Genomic DNA, 18,117 nt, shown 5'->3' on the forward strand with positions numbered 1-18,117 from the left:
AAGTCAACTAGATCTGAACAAATTGGTTGTTTGGGATACATTGATTTACTCTTACATAATGTAGGAATAATACCCTGCACCTATACTATCATGGCAACTTGTATGAATAGGAATGGAAGTCCCTTGTCAGTTATTAAAGTGAAAGTGAAAGTCACTCAGTCGTGTCCGACTCTTTGCAACCCCATGGATTATATAGCCCATGGAATTCTTCAGCTCAGAATACTGGAGTGGGTAGCCTTTCCCTCCTCCAGGGGATCTTTCCAACCCAGGGATCGAACCCAGGTCTCCCGCATGGCAGGTGGATTCTTTACCAGCTGAGCCCCCACGGATGTCCTGTAAGTTATTAAATACTATATAAAACCAATGCAAAGATACTTTCTCTTTCAATGCCAGAAAAGGCTGCAAGCATTGTTGCTTCTAATTTGTGGCTTGAGATTTTGTTTCGTTTTGTTTGTAAGAGGGAGGAGAAAGTTCTTTTCAAAATAGCTATTTATTTGTATCTGTGGTCTTTCCCTTCTTTAACATAGCATAATTGCTTTCAGCTGATTTAAGCTGAATGAGTGAGGATCTAGATGTGTCCAACAGTTTGCAATTTAAGAGGCAGTTAGGCTGTACATACACACATTAATGTATTTCACAGGGATCTGAATATTAAGTATTCAGTGGATGGGACAAAAATCACAACAGGCAACTTTATTGTAGAATTTGATCCAAAAATACAGAAAAAAATAAATAAAAGGAGCCAAGTCTCTATTATGTTTGTACACAAAATAAACCAAAAATACATCAACATTTACCATGAGATCATTTAAATGTGTCTGTAAATGATCTGATAAGGGAAACGTGATTTACAACACGGGAAACTTTTTTTTTTTTTTTTAACAATTATAGACTTAAGTGCAATGCACTGTAGGTCACCTAGACTAGGCTAGCAAGGATGAGCAACATTGTGGGTCCAAAAAGCAACCCCAAAACACCTTCCTTAAATGGAAACTTTGGTAATTGTCTGTGGTTTAAAAAAAAAAACAAAACACCAACTCCTGCTTCATCATGTTGGATGGTTATTTTGTCCTTTTTTCTTCTGCGATGATGAGTCCATTTTAAATACTTCAATTATTATGAAGACACTCCAGATCCACAGAACAGCAGACACTTCCATTCTGTGCAAGACACAAGCATTAGCCAGAGACATAGAATACAAATCAATACGCAGTGTCCACTTTTACATTCAAAATGATCAGTTACATTTTGAGACCAGTTCCATGAATGCTATAAAAGCGATTACTAGAAAAATGCCAGAAGAGGAGTAAAATGGAAGGCAAGACTTATGAGACCCTACAGGGTCCCTCTTGTTGGGTTCTGCTGGCAGTGAAACTTCATATACCCCATCTGAACTCAGACCATGTTTGAGACTCCTCTGTATTTCCAACTTGTTGCTCACACAGTTTATTCACTACAGTTACTCTAATTGAGATTCTTTCCAAAATTAACAGTCTGAAAGATAAATGGCCATTAATAAAAATATTCAAAAATACCAAAAAGAACCTGAAAATAACTCCAAAATGACTTCCAGAAAGGCAGGCATATTAGGGGTAAATACAGACTCTCTAGTGGTGACTATGAGAGGGAAGGTACATATCAATTATTAGGAATTCATGAGAAATCAATTACACATATTAATATTAAATATGGACTTTCCAGGTGGCTCAGTGGTAAAGAATCTGCCTGTCAATGCAGGAGACATAGGAGATGCTGGTTCAGTCTCTGAGTCTGGAAGATCCCCTTGAGGAGAAAATAGCAACCCACTCCAGTATTCTTGTCTGGGAAATTCCATGCACAGAGTAGCCGAGTAGCCTGGTGGGCTATAGTCCACGGGGTTGCAAAGAGTCAGACATGACTGAGCAACTGATCATGTGTGCACACACAGTGTAAATATACCTTTATAATTCTCCTAAATGAATTTCAAACCTGACCTCAGAGAAATAATACTGAATACCATAGGTCTATATATTCCCTGGTCATTGTGTTTGATGGGGTTGAAGGAATACGGGACCATTACTTTTGCTTTATGAAGTTTGATGTCCTTTTCCTATCAGGGCTGCATTTTAAGATAATACTTCTCAGAAAAAAGAACCCACATTTATAACAGCATAAAAAGGCAAGTCAGGATCTTTCCACTGATGCCTGAAGCTGAGCCAGGATTTGATAGAATCAAATGGATTAATATTTTTAACATGCTTAATCACGGGAATTTAAGCAGATGTTTCAGCAGAAATTTGACCCTGCCTAAAGTCTACTACAGTCATAGCTCTCCATAAGCTTAGAAGGGAGGAAGGGGTCAGTTTTTAATTTTAAAGACATGTGAGGATGCCTCATGGGAATGCCTCCAAAAAGACAAGAAAATAATCACAGTTAATTAAATCTTACAGCAGGAGCTTCAAGTCCCTGCATTAGGCATTGTGATCATTAAACAAAGCAAACAACTTCATAGATTTATAAAACACTTTCTTCTAACATAGACAGTTGCCTGAAAGAGCTTAAAATTTTTTTCCAGGATGAAAATAGATCTTTTTTTTTCCCCCCATTCTTTCCCATATTCAGGTCAAAATAGCTTAAATCAGCCATAATTGAGCCTAGGGTGAATTATTTAAATTCCATATTTTACAGGCAAGAGAGGATTATTTTGTTCCATGTTCACTTGGAATTTGCCTTTATACACAGTACAACTGCCACCCATTCAGACAGATTAACCTCCGGAGAGAAGCAAATGCCTGCCTGTTTCCATGCCCCTGGGAACCCGTGCATTCAGAACTATCAGGAGTGGCCCTCCTGTGGGTGTTCTCTGGCACATGTCCGAGGCCTGGTTATCCTCAGGACACCCAATTACCTTGCATTTGCAGGTTGTGCAGGGAGATCCAGCCATTGTCCACACTGAGCCGCTGAGCCTCGAAAGGCCATGGCTGTCCAGGCAAGTTTTCCTGATGTCATAGGCGATATTATCAGCCAGGCAGGGGTCACTGACACAGCGGGGACAACATTCCCCTTCCAGGACAGTTGTGTACTCACAGCTCAAACTGGGGCAAGTGAGCGGCCAGCAGTCTACCTCTCCTTCCTGTGGAGAAAAAGTAAAACAAAAACAAAACAAAACAAAAAGCCTCCTCATTAGCTTTTTGCACAATCCTGTGGCCAAAGTCCCAGAGAGGGAAATCCTCAGGAATACCCATGACTGTCCTCACTGACTGTTCCTACTTTAGCATCCTTATGTGTATGATGCTATATGGGTATGACGTGCTTCCTCTTTAAAGAAGGAATACAGACATCATCTCCTCCAGTATGCTTTTGCTGACTGTCTATATTGCAGCCATGGAGAGAGTTAGGTCCCATCTCTCTGTGCCAATGGCAATCCATAATTATTTTTTATAGTGATTCTTATTGATCCTTATTGTAGTTATTAATACAATTCCAGATTAAGTTTTGAGCTTTCAGGTTCTGGACTTTTTCCTTTATCTCCCTGATACTTAGCACAGTTCTGGTCCGTAAATGCTAATCAAATGAACAAAGAGATGATACAGGGCTAGTATATAAAGAGAAACTTATTTTTCTTAAGGTCAAAGGAGGAACCTGAGTCACTGTACTATTTCAACAACATCACACTGAGGTGCTTGTGTCAGATTTAGAACTGAGGTTGTGCACACTGAGGTGCTTGTGTCAGATTTAGAACTGAGGTTGTGCAATATCAGGAGAACCATTTCGGAATGGTTTTGAATGTTCTGTCTGGCTAGTGATACATCACTAATGTGCAGTGCAGTGCTACTCCAAGTAGTCTATAAACTGGCCAACTGCGGCCCCACTGAACTGCACATAGCAGATCTGTTTCTCCAAGTAGCCTCTTCTGTTATCATGACACTGATTATAATTAATGCAAACTCATACTCAAACTCAGTCAGCATCACAAGATCATGGCCTTTGATTAGCTTCATGATTGCCCACGTCTGTCATGCTCATGGGGTTTCCCAGCTGGCGCAAGTGGTAAAGAACCCACTTGCCAATGTAGGAGATGTAAGAGACATGAGTTCAATCCCTGGGTCAGGAAGATCCCCTGGAGGAGGGCATGGCAACCCATTCTAGTATTCTTGCCTGGAGAATCCCATGGACAGAGGAGCCTGGTGGGCTATAGTCCATAGGGTTGCAGAGTCAGACATGACTGAAGTGACTTAGCACACACATCATGATCACTGTTACATCATCTGGGATCTGGCATGTGCAAATTATTGACATTAAATATAACCCACTATATTCTCAAGTCATCACAAAGTTATATTCATTAGCATCAGTTTTCCCAGAAAATATTAGGGTCTGGAATGGCGGGGGATCCTCTTGAAATTCTGTAAAAATTTCATGTCTAAAATTAATACTTGTTCTTCTGAGTGCTGAAGACTGGCTTCTTAGAAATGCAATTTTTCAGACTGATATGTGAGCTAATTCTATAGCTGTGTTGAATTTGTTCTTGAATGGGAGATGTGAAAAATGGCTATGATTTGAATATATCTAACTTATACTCCTCAGCATTAGGAGTAATCAAGAAGGAATTATTTCTACTAAGATTATCTGCACATTCACCAGGTGACTTTAGAAAATCCAAAGGAAATTTACAGCATGATGTCTCTGAATGCCTGTTTTTATGCAATATCTATAGACTGAATCATTAACTTTAGAAAATGTTACATTACAAAATGCAGCTAACAGTTTCCATTACAAATTGACTTAGTTATGACTCAACTCCACTGGCTGTAATTCCCTCAGAGATAGAATATCATATTCACTATGATAATGTGTTTTAACAGTCTTTGAAACATTAGGAATCTCTGTCTGTGGTATAATCTGCAACAGAAAGAACCAGTTCCAGAAATTAAGTTTTTTCTCTGAAATTTCTCAAACCTGATTATACCCTTAGTATCCCCATATTTAGATACAAAGGAACCCTTCATTTTTCTATATGACGGTTTAGCTCTTGAAACCAATTTTTTGACCCAGGAAACATGAACAGTAGTTACTGTTGTGCATTAAGTACTTTCTATGTGTCAAATACTATATTTGCCATTCACACATACCTCTGATTTTCACAACAGCCCTACAAAATAGGTGCTCATCCACTTGTATACACTGAAGGAAAGAATGATCAAGTGAAATGCTAGGACTAGCTCAAGTTAATGACACAGAGCTTGTGTGTGGGAGAACCAGGACTGAATTCTAGGTCTCTATGGCCTAGAATCAATATCATTCCCTGGTATTTCTACTATGTTCTGTTATCTCTCATACTGAAATCTTTATTGGTAATGTCCCAAGAAATGAAAGACTTGGCTCTGTAAGAACTACAACTCCTGATCAAGGCCTCAATAGCTTTCTGTCATTTGGGGATTTTCATTGTACTGGATTTGCTAAAAAGTAGCAGTTGCAAAGCAACTTGGGCCAAATTTGTCCTATGTAAATGTCTTGCATGCTGTTTTAAACAGTGGAAAATGAATGTCTTCTGGAAGAGCATTTGCCCCTTACCTAGCCACAGGACCCACATCTTCCTGCCCAGGATCACAAATAGCAGGAAACTAAAGCCCATAGGCAACTGAGTTTGTAAACCCCTCGAGAGTATAAGGGACAACACACTCAAGGAAGACGACATACCAGACACCGGCACTGCTGGCAGCTATGAGTCCAGTTGTCTCCACTCCGATAGAGCTTGTGTCCATTTTGATCCAAACATTGGCTTGTGACCCTGGTGTCACACTCTGGGCAGCAGAAAAGGTCAACGCTTGGATTCTGGCAATCGCAAACTGTCCGCCGGCAGAATATCTTCCCGTCCTATTTAGAAGTGAGGTTAAGGAGGTTTCATCATTAGGGAAGCAATAAGCTTCATGAAGAAAACTGATGTTATAAACACTTTACAGAGCACATAGGACAGTCATAGTAACTGTCTGACAGTCATAGTAACCCCCTGACCACCTCCTGTTTTGCTCAAAACAGATGCACACATGTATACTCAGGTATAAAAAGCCTGCCTTTCCCTCGCCTTGCCTGCAGAGCAGTCTGTGTTAACAGGGAGACATTTTTAAGTTTAAAAAAGAAATGTTCTTGAAACTTTTTTCTAAATGTTTCTTAAAAATCATATTTCTAAGTAAAATTATAACTAAGCAGCTAAAAATGCATGAATGATCAAGGACTCATTTGAGTGGAAAATCATGCTGCTGTACTTTTCCCAGTTCACAGTGAATAACCTGACACATGGAAACGCATTCATCTCATTTTATCTCTGCCTCAGCTATGGGAGGAAGTCTGACTATTCCCTTTTTACAAAAGAATTAACCGAGGCTCAGAAAGGCTGACTGATTCATTCAGTATCACAGAGGTAGCAATTCTCTAAGCAGCATCATTAGATTTCCTGGTTTCAAAATAATTTTTCTTCTATGAGATAGTTTTTAGGATGTTTATTACAGGTGCCACCTTCCACCTTGAGGTGGGAGTTCCCCAAATTATAGCAAAGTATAATTTCTGGAGTAAAGACCTTGACTACTCATAAAGGATTGAAGGTCGATAGCATTCAAACATTGAAACAATGTTTTGCAGTGTTTCCTTCCTATTTTTCTTAATTGGAGTATAATTGCTTTACAATGCTGTTAGTTTCTGCTGTGAATCAGCTATACGTATACTTTTATACATATATCCCCTCCCTCTGAAGCCTCCCTCACACCTCCCCTCCATCCCATCCTCATGGTCATCACAGAGCATCAAGCTGAGCTCCCTGCGCTATACGGCAGCTTCGCGCTAGCTGCTTTACATATAGGTCAGTGCTACTCAATTTGTCTCGCCCTCTCCCGTTCCTTCCCTGCGTCCACAAGTGCGTTCTCTACATCTGCGTCTCTATTCCTGCCCTGCAAATAGGTTCATCGGTACAATTTTTCTAGATGCCATATGCATGTATTAATATATGATATTTATTTTTCTCTTTCTGACTTCACTTTGTGTGACAGACTTGAGGTTTATCCACATCACTACAAGTGATCCAATATGATCCAGCAATCCCACTACTGGGCATATGCCCTAAGAAAACTGTAATTCAAAAAGACACATGTACCCCAATGCTCCCTGCTGTGCAGTTAACTATAGCCAGGACACAGAAGCAACCTAAATGTCCACTGACATGAATAGACAAAGATGTAGTATATATACACAACAGAATATTACTCAGTGCTGCTGCTTATTTATATGACTGTTGCTTACAGTAATTTCTCACCTCAGACAATGAACAGCTAAAAATTTAAGGTGAGACAAATGGCCACCTTTTATGGTTAAAACCGCTTTGCCAAATATTCACAAAACCTGAGAATATCGGGGCCAGAATATACCCTAGAGGGCACATAACCAAATTTTGACCTATACTTAATTAGTCTAGAGCAACCACATTCAAAAGTCATCAAAACCTGTGCTCTAAGTTCTTCAGTCTTGAAGAACTCACCACCATGGAATGTATTTTACTCATGCAACTCTGTACCATTCTGAATGTTAAAAATTGGATTTTTTTTTGCCCATCTTCACTGATCCTTGTTTTCATCCTTGGTAATCAAAGAACTCTTCATCCCTCTATCACATTTTTATTCTTCATTCTTAGAAGAGAGCTCTATGTCTCTTCTGAATCATCTCATCTCTAGAGCAAGCATATCTGATTTTTTGATGATTCCTCATAATTTTAAATCTTTTCGCTATTGTTGCCACTTTTTAAAAAAATTAAATTATTTTTATTTTTAATTATAGTTGACTTACAAAATTGTGTTATTTTTCAGCTGTACAAAGTGATTCAGTTACAAGTAAATATACCTTTTTATTATATTATCTTCTGTTATAGGTTAATACAAGATTTTGAGTATAGTTCCCTATGCTATAAAGTAGGTCCCTGTTGGTTCTATTTTTCATATAATGATGTGTTTATTTTAATCCATAATCCTAATTTTCCCCTCATTTTCCTTTTAGTAACCATAAATTTGTTTTCTATGTCTGTCTATTTCTGTTTTGTATCATTTTTTAAAGATTTCACACATAAGCAATATCATATGAGATCCTTCTCTGACTTACTTCACTTAATATGATAAGTTCTAGGTCCATCTATGTTGCTGCAAAGGCATTATCTTGTTCTTTTTCAATGGCTGAATAGTTCTGCATTGTATATATGTATCACATCTTTATCCATTCCTCTGTCAATGGACATTTGAGTTGCTTGCATGTCTTTGCTATTGTAAATAGTGCTTTAATGAACATTGGGGTGCATGTACCTTGAAGTTCAGTTTTCTCTGGATGTATGCCCAGGAGTGGGATTGCTGGATCATATGGCAGTTCCATTTTTAGTTTTCTCTGGATATATGCCCAGGAGAGGGATCCCTGGATAATATGGTAGTTCCATTTTTAGTCTTATAAGGAACCTTCAGACCATTCTCCATAGTGGTTGTACCAATTTACATTCCCACCAACAGTGTAGGAGGGTTCCTTTTTCTCTGCATCCTTGCCAGCATTTATCGTTTATAGATTTTTTGATGATGGCTATTCTGACCAGTGTGAGGCAATGCCTTATTGTAGTTTTGATTTGCATCTCTCTGATAATTACTGATGTTGAGCATCCTTTCATGTGCTTTTCTGGCATCTGTATGTCTTCTTTGGGGAAACTGTTATTGAGATCTTTTGCCCATGTTTTGGTTGGGTTGTTTGTTTGACATAGAGCTGCATGAGCTGTTCTTGTATTTTAGAGATAACACCCCTGTTGGTCACTTCATTTGCAAATAGTTTCTCCCATTCAGTGGGTTGTCCTTTTGTTTTGCTTATGGTTTATTCTGATATGCAGAAGCTTTTAAGTTTAACTAGGTCTCATTTGTTCTAGTTCTATGAAAAATGCCATTTGTAATTTGATAGGGATATCATTAAATCTGTAGATTGTCTTGTGGAGTATAATCATTTTCACAATATTGATTCATCCAATACAAGAACATGAAATACCTCTCTGAATCATCTTCAATTTCTTTCATTAACATTTTACAGTTTTCAGATTACAGGTCTTTCATCTCCTTAGGAAGGTTTATTCCTAGATAGATTATTCTTTTAGTTCAGTTCAGTTCAGTCACTCAGTCATGTCCAACTCTTTGTGACCCCATGGACTGCAGCATGCCAGGCTTCCCTGTCCATCATCAACTCCTGGAGCCTACTCAAACTCATGTCCATTGCATCAGTGACACCATTCAAACATCGCATCCTCTGTCACCCCTTCTCCTGCCTTCAATCTTTCCCAACATCAGGGTCTTTTCCAATGAGTCAGTTCTTTGCATCAGGGGGCCAAAGTATTGGAGTTTCAACTTCAGCATCAGTCCGTCCAATGAATATTCAGGACCTATTTCCTTCAGAATGGACTGGTTGGATCTCCTTGCAGTCCAAGGGACTCTCAAGCGTCTTCTCCAACACCACAGTTCAAAAGCATCAATTCTTCAGCACTCAGCTTTCTTTACAGTCCAACTCACACATTCATACATGACTACTGGAAAAACCATAGCTTTCACTAGATGGACCTTTGTTGGTAAAATAATGTCTCTGCTTTTTAATATACTGTCTAGGTTGGTCACAGTTTTTCTTCCAAGGAGCAAGCCTCTTTTAATTTCATGGCTGCAATCACCATCTGCAGTGATTTTGGAGCCCAAAAGCTAAAGTCAAGTCTCTCACTGTTTCTATTGTTTCCCCATCTGTTTGCCATTAAGTGATGGAGCCAGTGCCATGATCTTAGCTTTCTGAATGTTGCATTTTAAGCCAACGTTTTCACTCTCCTTTTTCACTTTCATCAAGAGGCTCTTTAGTTCTTCTTTGCTTTCTGCCATAAGGGTGGTGTCATCTGCATATCTGAGGCTATTGATATTTCTTCCAGCAATCTTGTTTCCAGCTTGTGTTTCATCCAGTCTGGCATTTCGCATGAGGTACTCAGCATATAAGTTAAATAAGCAGGGTGACAATATACAGACTTGAGGCACTCCTTTCCTGATTTGGAACCAGTCTGTTGCTCCATGTCCAGTTCTAAGTGTTGCTTCTTGACCTGCATACAGATTTCTCAGGAGGCAGGTCAGGTGGTCCGGTAGTTTAGATGCAATGGTAAAAGGAATTGTTTCCTTAATTTGTGTTTCTGATCTTTTATTGTTAATGTATAGAAATGCAAGAGGTTTCTGTGCATTAATTTTGTATTTTGCAACTTTGTGGAATTCGTTGATGAGCTCTAGTAGTTTATGATAGTGTCTTTAGAATTTTCTATGTATAGTATCATGTCATCTGTAAACAGAAGACAGTTTTCTTTTCCATTTTGGAATATTTTTGTTTCTTTTTCTTCTCTGATTGCCGAGGCTAGTACTTCTAAAACTATGTTGAATCAAAGTGGTGAGAATGGACATTTTGTCTTATTCATGGTCTTAAAGGAAATGCTTTTAGCTTTTCACTATGGAGAATGATATCAGCTGTGGGTTTGTCATATGTGGCCCTTATTATGTTGAGGAAATTCCCTCTATGTTCACTTGCTGTTTTACCTTTTATCATAAATGGTGTGTTAAATTTTGGCAAAAGCCTTATCATCTACTGAGATGGTTGTATTATTTTTATTCCTCAATTTGTTGATGTGGTTTATCACACTGATTGATTTGTGGATATTGAAGAATTGCTGAATCCCTGGGATGAATCCCACTTGATCACAGTGTATGACCCTTTTAATGTATTGTTGGATTCAATTGACCAGTAATATGTTGAGTACTTTTGCACATATGTTCTTTAGTGATATTGGCCTGTAATTTTCTTTTTCTGTGGTATTTTTGTCTGTTTTTTGTTTCATGGTGACAGTGGCCTTGTAGAATGAGCTTGGAAGTGTTCCTTCCTCTGCAAATTTATGGTAGAGTTTCAAAGAGATAATGTTAACTCGTCTCTAAATGTTTGATAGAATTTGCCTGTGAATCCATCTGGTTCTAGACTTTTGTTTAATAGGACTTTTCTAATCAGAGATTTAATTTTAGTACTTTAATTGGTCTGATTACATTTTCTATTTCTTCCTGATTTAGACTTGGGGAATTATACCTTTCTAAGAATTCATCCATTTTTTTCTAGGTTGTCTATTCCTTGGCATATAGTTGCTTGAAGTGGTCTCCTGATTGTTTATATTCTTGTAGGTTCAGTTGGAACTTCTCCTTTCTCATTTCTAATATATATTTTTTTTAGTTCTTTAGCTTTTTTTCTTGATGAGTCTAGCTAAAGGTTTATCAGTTTTATTTTATCTTTTCAAAAAGCCAGGTTTTAGTTTCATTGATTTTTTCTATTGTTTTCTTCCTCTATATTTCACCATTTCTGCTCTGATCTTAAAATTTCTTTCATTCTACTAGCTTTCACTTTCATTAGTTCTTCTTTCTGTACTTGCTTTAGATGTCAGGTCAGGTTGCTTGAGATTCTTCTTGTTTACAAAGGTAAGATTATATAGCTATATACTTCCCTCTTAGATCTGTCTTTGCTGTGTCCTATAGGTTTCAGATCATAGTTTTTTTCATTGTCATTTTTCTCTAGATTTTTTTTACTTTCTTTTTCATTTCTTCAGTGATCCTTTGGTAGTTTTGTAACATATTTTTAGCCTTTAAGTGTTTGTGCATTTTGCTGTCTCCCCCCACCCCACCCTATATTTGAGTTCTAATCTCATAGTGTTATGATCAGAAAAGATGTTTGATGTCAATTTTCTCAAATTTATCAAGGCTTGATTTGTGGCCCAAGATGTGATCTATCCTGGAAAATGTTCCATGTGTACTTGAGAGGAAAGTGTATCCTGTTGCTCTCAGATTTAATGTTCTATAAATTGTCTATCTGGTCTAATGTCTCATTTAAGGCCTATGCTTTCTTATTGATTTTCTGTCTAAGTGATCGATCCATTGATGCAAGTAGGGTTCTCAAGTCCCTCACTATTACTATAACTATGGGTTTCTCCTTTTATGGCTCTTAATTTTTGCTATATATTAAGGTGCTCCTATGTTGGGTTCATATATATTTACAATTGTTCTATCTTCTTCTTGGGTTGACCCCTTGATTATTATGCAGTGTCCTTCCTTGCCTCTTCTAATAATCTTTAAAGTCGATTTTGTCTGATATGAGCATTGCTACTATTACTCTCTTTTGATTGATATTTGCATAGAATACCCTTTACCATCCCCTCACTTTCAGTATGTGTATATCCCTAAGTCTGAAGTGGGTCTCTTGTAGGCAGCATATATACAAGTCTTGTTTTTGCATCCATTCAGCTAGTCTATGTCTTTTGGTTGGAGTATTTAATTTATTTACATTTAAGGTAATCAACATCATGAATGTTCTTATTGCTATCTTGTTAATCGTTTGGACTTGTCCTTGCAGGTCCTTTTTCTTTCCTTCCATTTTTGTTCACTTTTTTTGTGATATGATGACTATCTATTGTATTGTTTGGATTGCTTTTTCTTTTTTGTGTTTGTATTGTAGATTTTTGGCTTATGGTTCCCATGAGATTTTGATTTAGAAATCTATCCATGTACAAAATTTTTAATCTGCTGATTTCTTAATTTCAAATGCATTTCTGATATCCTGCATTTGTACTGTCCTCTTCTCTTGATTGCTGGTTTTGATACCAGATTTGTGCATGGATGTTTTGCTCTTCATGTTTGCATTTTCCAAGTGAGCTTTCACATTTTCTTGGTTCTAGTTGTGGCTTTTTCTATTCTCCCTAGAGAAGTTCCTTTAGCATTTTTTGTAAAACTAGTTGGTAGTGCTGAATTCTCTAACCTTTTGCTTGAATGAAAATCGTAATGGGTAGAGTGCTCTTTGTTGTAGTTTTTTTTTTTTTTTTTTTTTTTTTTTTTTTTTTTTTTTTTTTTTTTTTTTTTACTTTCATCACTTTAAATATTTCATGTCATTCCCATCTGGTCTGCAGAGTTTCTGCTGAAAAATCAGCTGATAACCTTATGGGGATTCCTTAGTTTCTTTTCCTTTCTTGATTTTGATATTTTTTTCTTTGTCTTTAGTATTTGTCAGTTTGATTAATATGTGTCTCAATGTGGTCTGCCTTGGGTTTATCCTGTATGAGAATCTCTGTGCTCCCGGACGTGAATAAATGGTTCCTTTTTAATTTTAGGGAAGTTTGCAGCTATAATCTCTTCACACATTCCTTAGGCCCTTTTCCTTTAGGGGCCTCTATAATGTGAATGTTGGTGCATTTAATGTTGTCCCAGAGGTCTTAAACTTTCCTTATTCTTTTTTCTTTATTCTGTTCCACAGCAGTGATTTCCATCAATCTGTCTTCCAGCTTACTTATTCATTTTTCTGCCTTATTTATTCTGCTAATGATTCCTTCTAGTGTATTTTTCATTTCAGTTATTATATTGTTCATCTCTTTGTTTCTTGAATGTTCTAGCTCTTTAAAAAATTTTCATATATCTTCTCAGTCTGTGCCTCCACCCTTTTTTGAATTAACTTATTTTTTATTGAAGGATAATTGCTTTACAGAATTTTGAACCTCTCCCTTTTGAACCTCCCTCCCATCACCCTCCCCATCCCACCCCTCTAGGTTGATACAGAACCCCTGTTGGAGTTTCCTGAGACATACAGCAAATTTCCATTGGGTTTCTATTTTGCATATGGTAATGTAAGTTTCCATGTTACTCTTTCCATACATCTCACCCTCTCCTTCCCTCTCCCCATGTCCATAAGTCTATTCTCTATGTCTTTTTCTCTATTGTTGCCCTGTAAATAAATTCTTCAGTATCATTTTTCTAGATTCTGTATATATGCATTAGAATATGATATTTATCTTTCTCTTTCTGACTTACTTTACTCTGTATAATAGGTTCTAGGTTCACACATTTCATTAGAACTGACTCAAAGGCGTTCCATTTTATAGCCGAGTAAAGTTCCATTTTGTATATGTACCACAATATTGTTATCCACTCATCTGTCAATAGACATCTAGGTTGCTTCCATGTTCTAGCTATTGTAAAGAGTGCTGCAATGAACAATGGGATACATGTGTCTTTTTCAATTTTGGTTTCCTCAGGGTATATGCCTAGGAGTGGGATTGCTGGGTCATATGGTGGTTCTATTCCTAGTTTTTTAAGGAATCTCCATACTGTCTTCCATAGTGGCTGCATCAATTTACATTCCCACCAACATTGCAAGAACGTTCCCTTTTTTCCACACCTCCAGCATTTATTGTTTGTAGATTTTTTGATGATGGCCATTCTGACCAGTGTGAGGTGATATCTCATTGTAGTTTTGATTTGCATTTCTCTAATAATGAGCGATGTTGAGCATCGATTCATGTGTTTGTTAGCTATCTGGATGTCTTCTTTGACTTCCCTGGTGGCTCAGATGGTAAAGTGTCTGCCTACAGTGGGGGAGACCTGGGTGTATTCTTTAGAGAAATGTCTGTTTAGGTCTTCATACTTTTTGATTGGGTGGTTTGTTTTTCAGGTATTGAGTTATATGAGCTGCTTGCATATTTTGGAAATTAATCCTTTGTCAGTAGTTTCAATTGCTATTATTTTCTCCCATTCTGTGGGTTGTCTTTTCACCTTGCTTATAGTTTCCTTTGCTGTGCAAAAACTTTTCAGTTTAATCAGGTCCCACTTGTTTACTTCTGCTTTTCTTTCCATTACTCTAGGAGGTGGGTCATAGAGGATCTTGCTTTGATTTATGTTGTCGAGTGTTCTGCCTATATTTTCCTCTAAGAGTTTTATAGTTTCTGGCCTTACATGTAGGTCTTTAATCCATTTTGAATTTATCTTTGTGTATGGTGTTAGGAAGTTTTCTAATTTCATTCTTTTACATGTAGCTGCCCAGTTTTCCCAGCACCATTTGTTGAAGAGGCTGTCTTTGCCCCATTGTATATTCTTGCCTCCTTTGACAAAAATAAGGTACCCATGGGTGCATGGGTTTATTTCTGGGCTTTCTATCTTGTTCCAATATTTCTGTTTTTGTGACAGTACCATACTGTTTTGATGATTGTAGCTTTGTAGTGTAATCTGAAGTCAGGAAGGTTGATTCCTCCAGCCCCATTCTTCATCAAGACTGCTTTGACCATTCGGGGTCTTTTGTGTTTCCATATGAATTGTGAAATTTTTTGTTCTAGCTCTGTGAAAAATGCCATTGGTAATTTGATAGAGATCACATTGAACCTGTAGGTTGTGTTTGGTAGTAGAGTCATTTTCACAATATTGATTCTTCCTACCCAAGAACATGGAATATCTCTCCATCTGTTTATGTTGTCTTTGATTTCTTTCATCAGTGTTTTATAATTTTCTGTGTACAGTTCTTTTGTCTCCTTAGGTAAGTTTATCCCTAGATATTTAATTCTTTTTGTTGCAATGGTGAATGGGATTGATTCCTTAATTTTTCTTGCTGATTTTTTTATTGTTACTATATAGAAATGCAAGTGATTTCTGTATAGTGATGTTGTATCCTGCAACTTTGCTAAATTCACTGATCAGCTCTAGTAATTCTCTGATACTATCTTTAGGGTTTTCTATGTACAGTATCTTGTCATCTGCAAACAGTGACAGCTTTAATTCTCCTTCTCTGATCTGGATTCCTTTTATTTGTTTTTCTTCTCTGATTGCTATAGCTAGGAGTTTCAGAACTATGTTGAATAATAGTGGCAAAAGTGGAGACCCTTGTCTTGTCACTGATCTCAGGGGGAATGCTTTCAGCTTTTCACCATTGAGAATAATGTTTGCTGTAGGCTTGTCATATATGGCCTTTACTATGTTGAGGTAGATTCCTTCTATGCCCTTTTTTTGAAGAGTTTTAATCATAAATGGGTGCTGAATTTTGTCAAAGGCTTTTTCTGCATCTGTTGAGATTATCATATGGTTTTTATCTTTCAATTTGTTAATATGGTGTGTAACATTGTTTTATTTGCATAATTGAAGAATCCTTACATTCGTGGAATAAACCCAACTTGATCATAGTGTATGAGCTTTTTGATGTGTTGCTGAATTCTGTTTGCTAAAATTTTGTTGAGAATTTTTGCATCTATGTTCATCAGTGGTATTGGCCTGTAGTTTTCTTTTTTGTGTGTTGTCTTTGTCTGGTTTTGGTATCAGGGTGATGGTGGCCCTGTAGAATGAGTTTGGAAGTGTTCCTTTGCAATTTTTTGAAAGAGTTTTCAAAGGATAGGCATTAGCTCTTCTTTAAACGTTTGATAGAATTATGTGAAGCCACCTGGTCCTGGGCTTCTGTTTTTTTGGGAGATTTTTGTTCACAGCTTCAATTTCAGTGCTTGTAATTGGGCTGTTCATAATTTCTATTTCTTCCTGGGTCAGTCTTGGAAGATTGAACTTTTCTAAGAATCTGTCCATTTCTTCCAGGTTATCCATCTTATTGCCTTAGAGTTGTTCTTATAATCCTTTGTATTTCTGCATTGTCCGTTGTAACCTCTCCTTTTGCATTTCTAATTTTGTTGATTTGATTCTTCTCTCTTTTGTTCTTGATGAGTCTGTCTAAAGGTGTGTCAATTTTGTTTATCTTCTCAATGAACCAGGCTTTACTTTTATTAATCTTTACTGTTGTTTCTTTCATTTCTTTTTCATTATTTCTGCTTGGATCTTTATGATCTCTCTTTTTTTTTTTTTCCTACTAATTTTGGGTGCTTTTTTTTTTGTTGTTGTTCTTTGTTCAGTTGCTTTAGGTGTAAAGATAGGTTGTCTATTCGATGTTTTTCTTGTTTATTGAGGTAGAATTATATTGCTATAAACTTCCCACTGAGAACTGCTTTTGCTGTATCCCATAGGTTTTGGGTTGTTGTGTCTTAATTGTCATTTGTTTCTAGAAATTTTTTGATTTCCCTTTTGATTTCTTCAGTAACCTGTAGACGTTTAGAAATGTGTTGTTTAATCCCCAAGTGTTTGTGTTTCTTACACTTTTTTTTCTTGTAATTGATGTCATGTCTCATGTCATTGTGGTTGGAGAAGATGCTTGATATGATTTCAATTTTCTTAAGTTAACTGAAGTTCAGTTTGTGACCTGAGATGTGGTCTATCCTGGAGAATGTTCCATGTGTACTTGAGAAGGTGTATTCTTCTGCATTTGGATGGAATGTCCTAAAGATATCAATGAGATCCACTTCATCTAATGTATCATTTAAGAATTGTGTTTCCTTATTAATTTTGTTTTGATAATCCGTCCACTGGTGTGAGTGGGGTGTTTTAAGTCTCCTACTATTATTGCTATACTGTCAATTTCTCTTTTTACGTCTGTTACTGTTTGTCTCATATATCGATGTGCTCCTATGTTGGATACATAGATATTTACAATTGTTATGTATTCCTCTTGGATTGATTGATTGATCATTATGTAGTGTCCTTCCTTATGTTTTGTAATCTTCTTTAAGGTCTATTTTGTCTGAGATGAGAATTGCTACTCCAGCTTTCTTTTGCTTCCCGTTTGCATAGAACATATTTTTCCATCCTCTCACTTTTGGTCTATATGTGTCTTTATGTCTGAAGTGGGTTTCTTGTAGATAGCATATATATGGGTCTTGTTTTTGTATCCATTCAGTCAGTCTATGTCTTTTGGTTGGAGCATTTAATCTATTTACATTTAAAGTAATTATTGATATATATATGTTCCTATTGCCATTTTCTTAATTGTTTAGGGTTGAATTTGTAGATCTTTTTTCTTCTTTTGCATTTCTTGACTATATAAGTCCCTTTAACATTTGTTGTAAAGCTGGCTTGGTGGTACTGCATTCTCTTAACTTTTGCTTGTCTGAAAAGTCTTTTATCTCTTCATCAGTTTTGAATGAGATCCTTGCCAGGTACAGTAATCTTGATTGTAGATGTTTCCCTTTCAGTACTTTAAATATAGCCTGCCATTCCCTTCTGGCCTACAGCATTTCTGCTTGAAAGATCAGCTGTTAAGCATGTGGGGTTTCCCTTGCATATTACTTGTTGCTTCTCCCTTGCTGCTTTTAATATTATTTTTTTGTGTTTAGTCTTTGTTATTATGTGTCTTGGCGTGTTTCTCCTTAGGTTTCTCCTGCATGGGACAATTTCTGCCTCTTGG

General features: G+C 37.0%; 1 protein-coding gene across 2 annotated transcripts in view; it reads right to left on the reverse strand.

Annotated features, from left to right (window-relative positions):
- Positions 1-678: 678 nt before the first annotated feature.
- NELL1 (neural EGFL like 1) overlaps positions 679-18,117 on the reverse strand; it is a 1,014,750-nt gene continuing 997,311 nt past the window's right edge. For both annotated transcript variants that reach the window (XM_043452361.1, XM_043452360.1), the window contains 3 exons: positions 5,680-5,856; positions 2,888-3,112; positions 679-1,160 (listed from right to left, as the gene is read on the reverse strand). In XM_043452361.1, coding sequence (XP_043308296.1) covers positions 1,110-1,160; positions 2,888-3,112; positions 5,680-5,856 — 453 coding nt within the window. In that variant the 3' untranslated portion in view covers positions 679-1,109. The remainder of the gene's footprint in view (positions 1,161-2,887; positions 3,113-5,679; positions 5,857-18,117) is intronic.

Source organism: Cervus canadensis, chromosome 29 (assembly GCF_019320065.1).
Source record: "Cervus canadensis isolate Bull #8, Minnesota chromosome 29, ASM1932006v1, whole genome shotgun sequence".
Classification (NCBI taxonomy): Eukaryota; Metazoa; Chordata; class Mammalia; order Artiodactyla; family Cervidae; genus Cervus; species Cervus canadensis.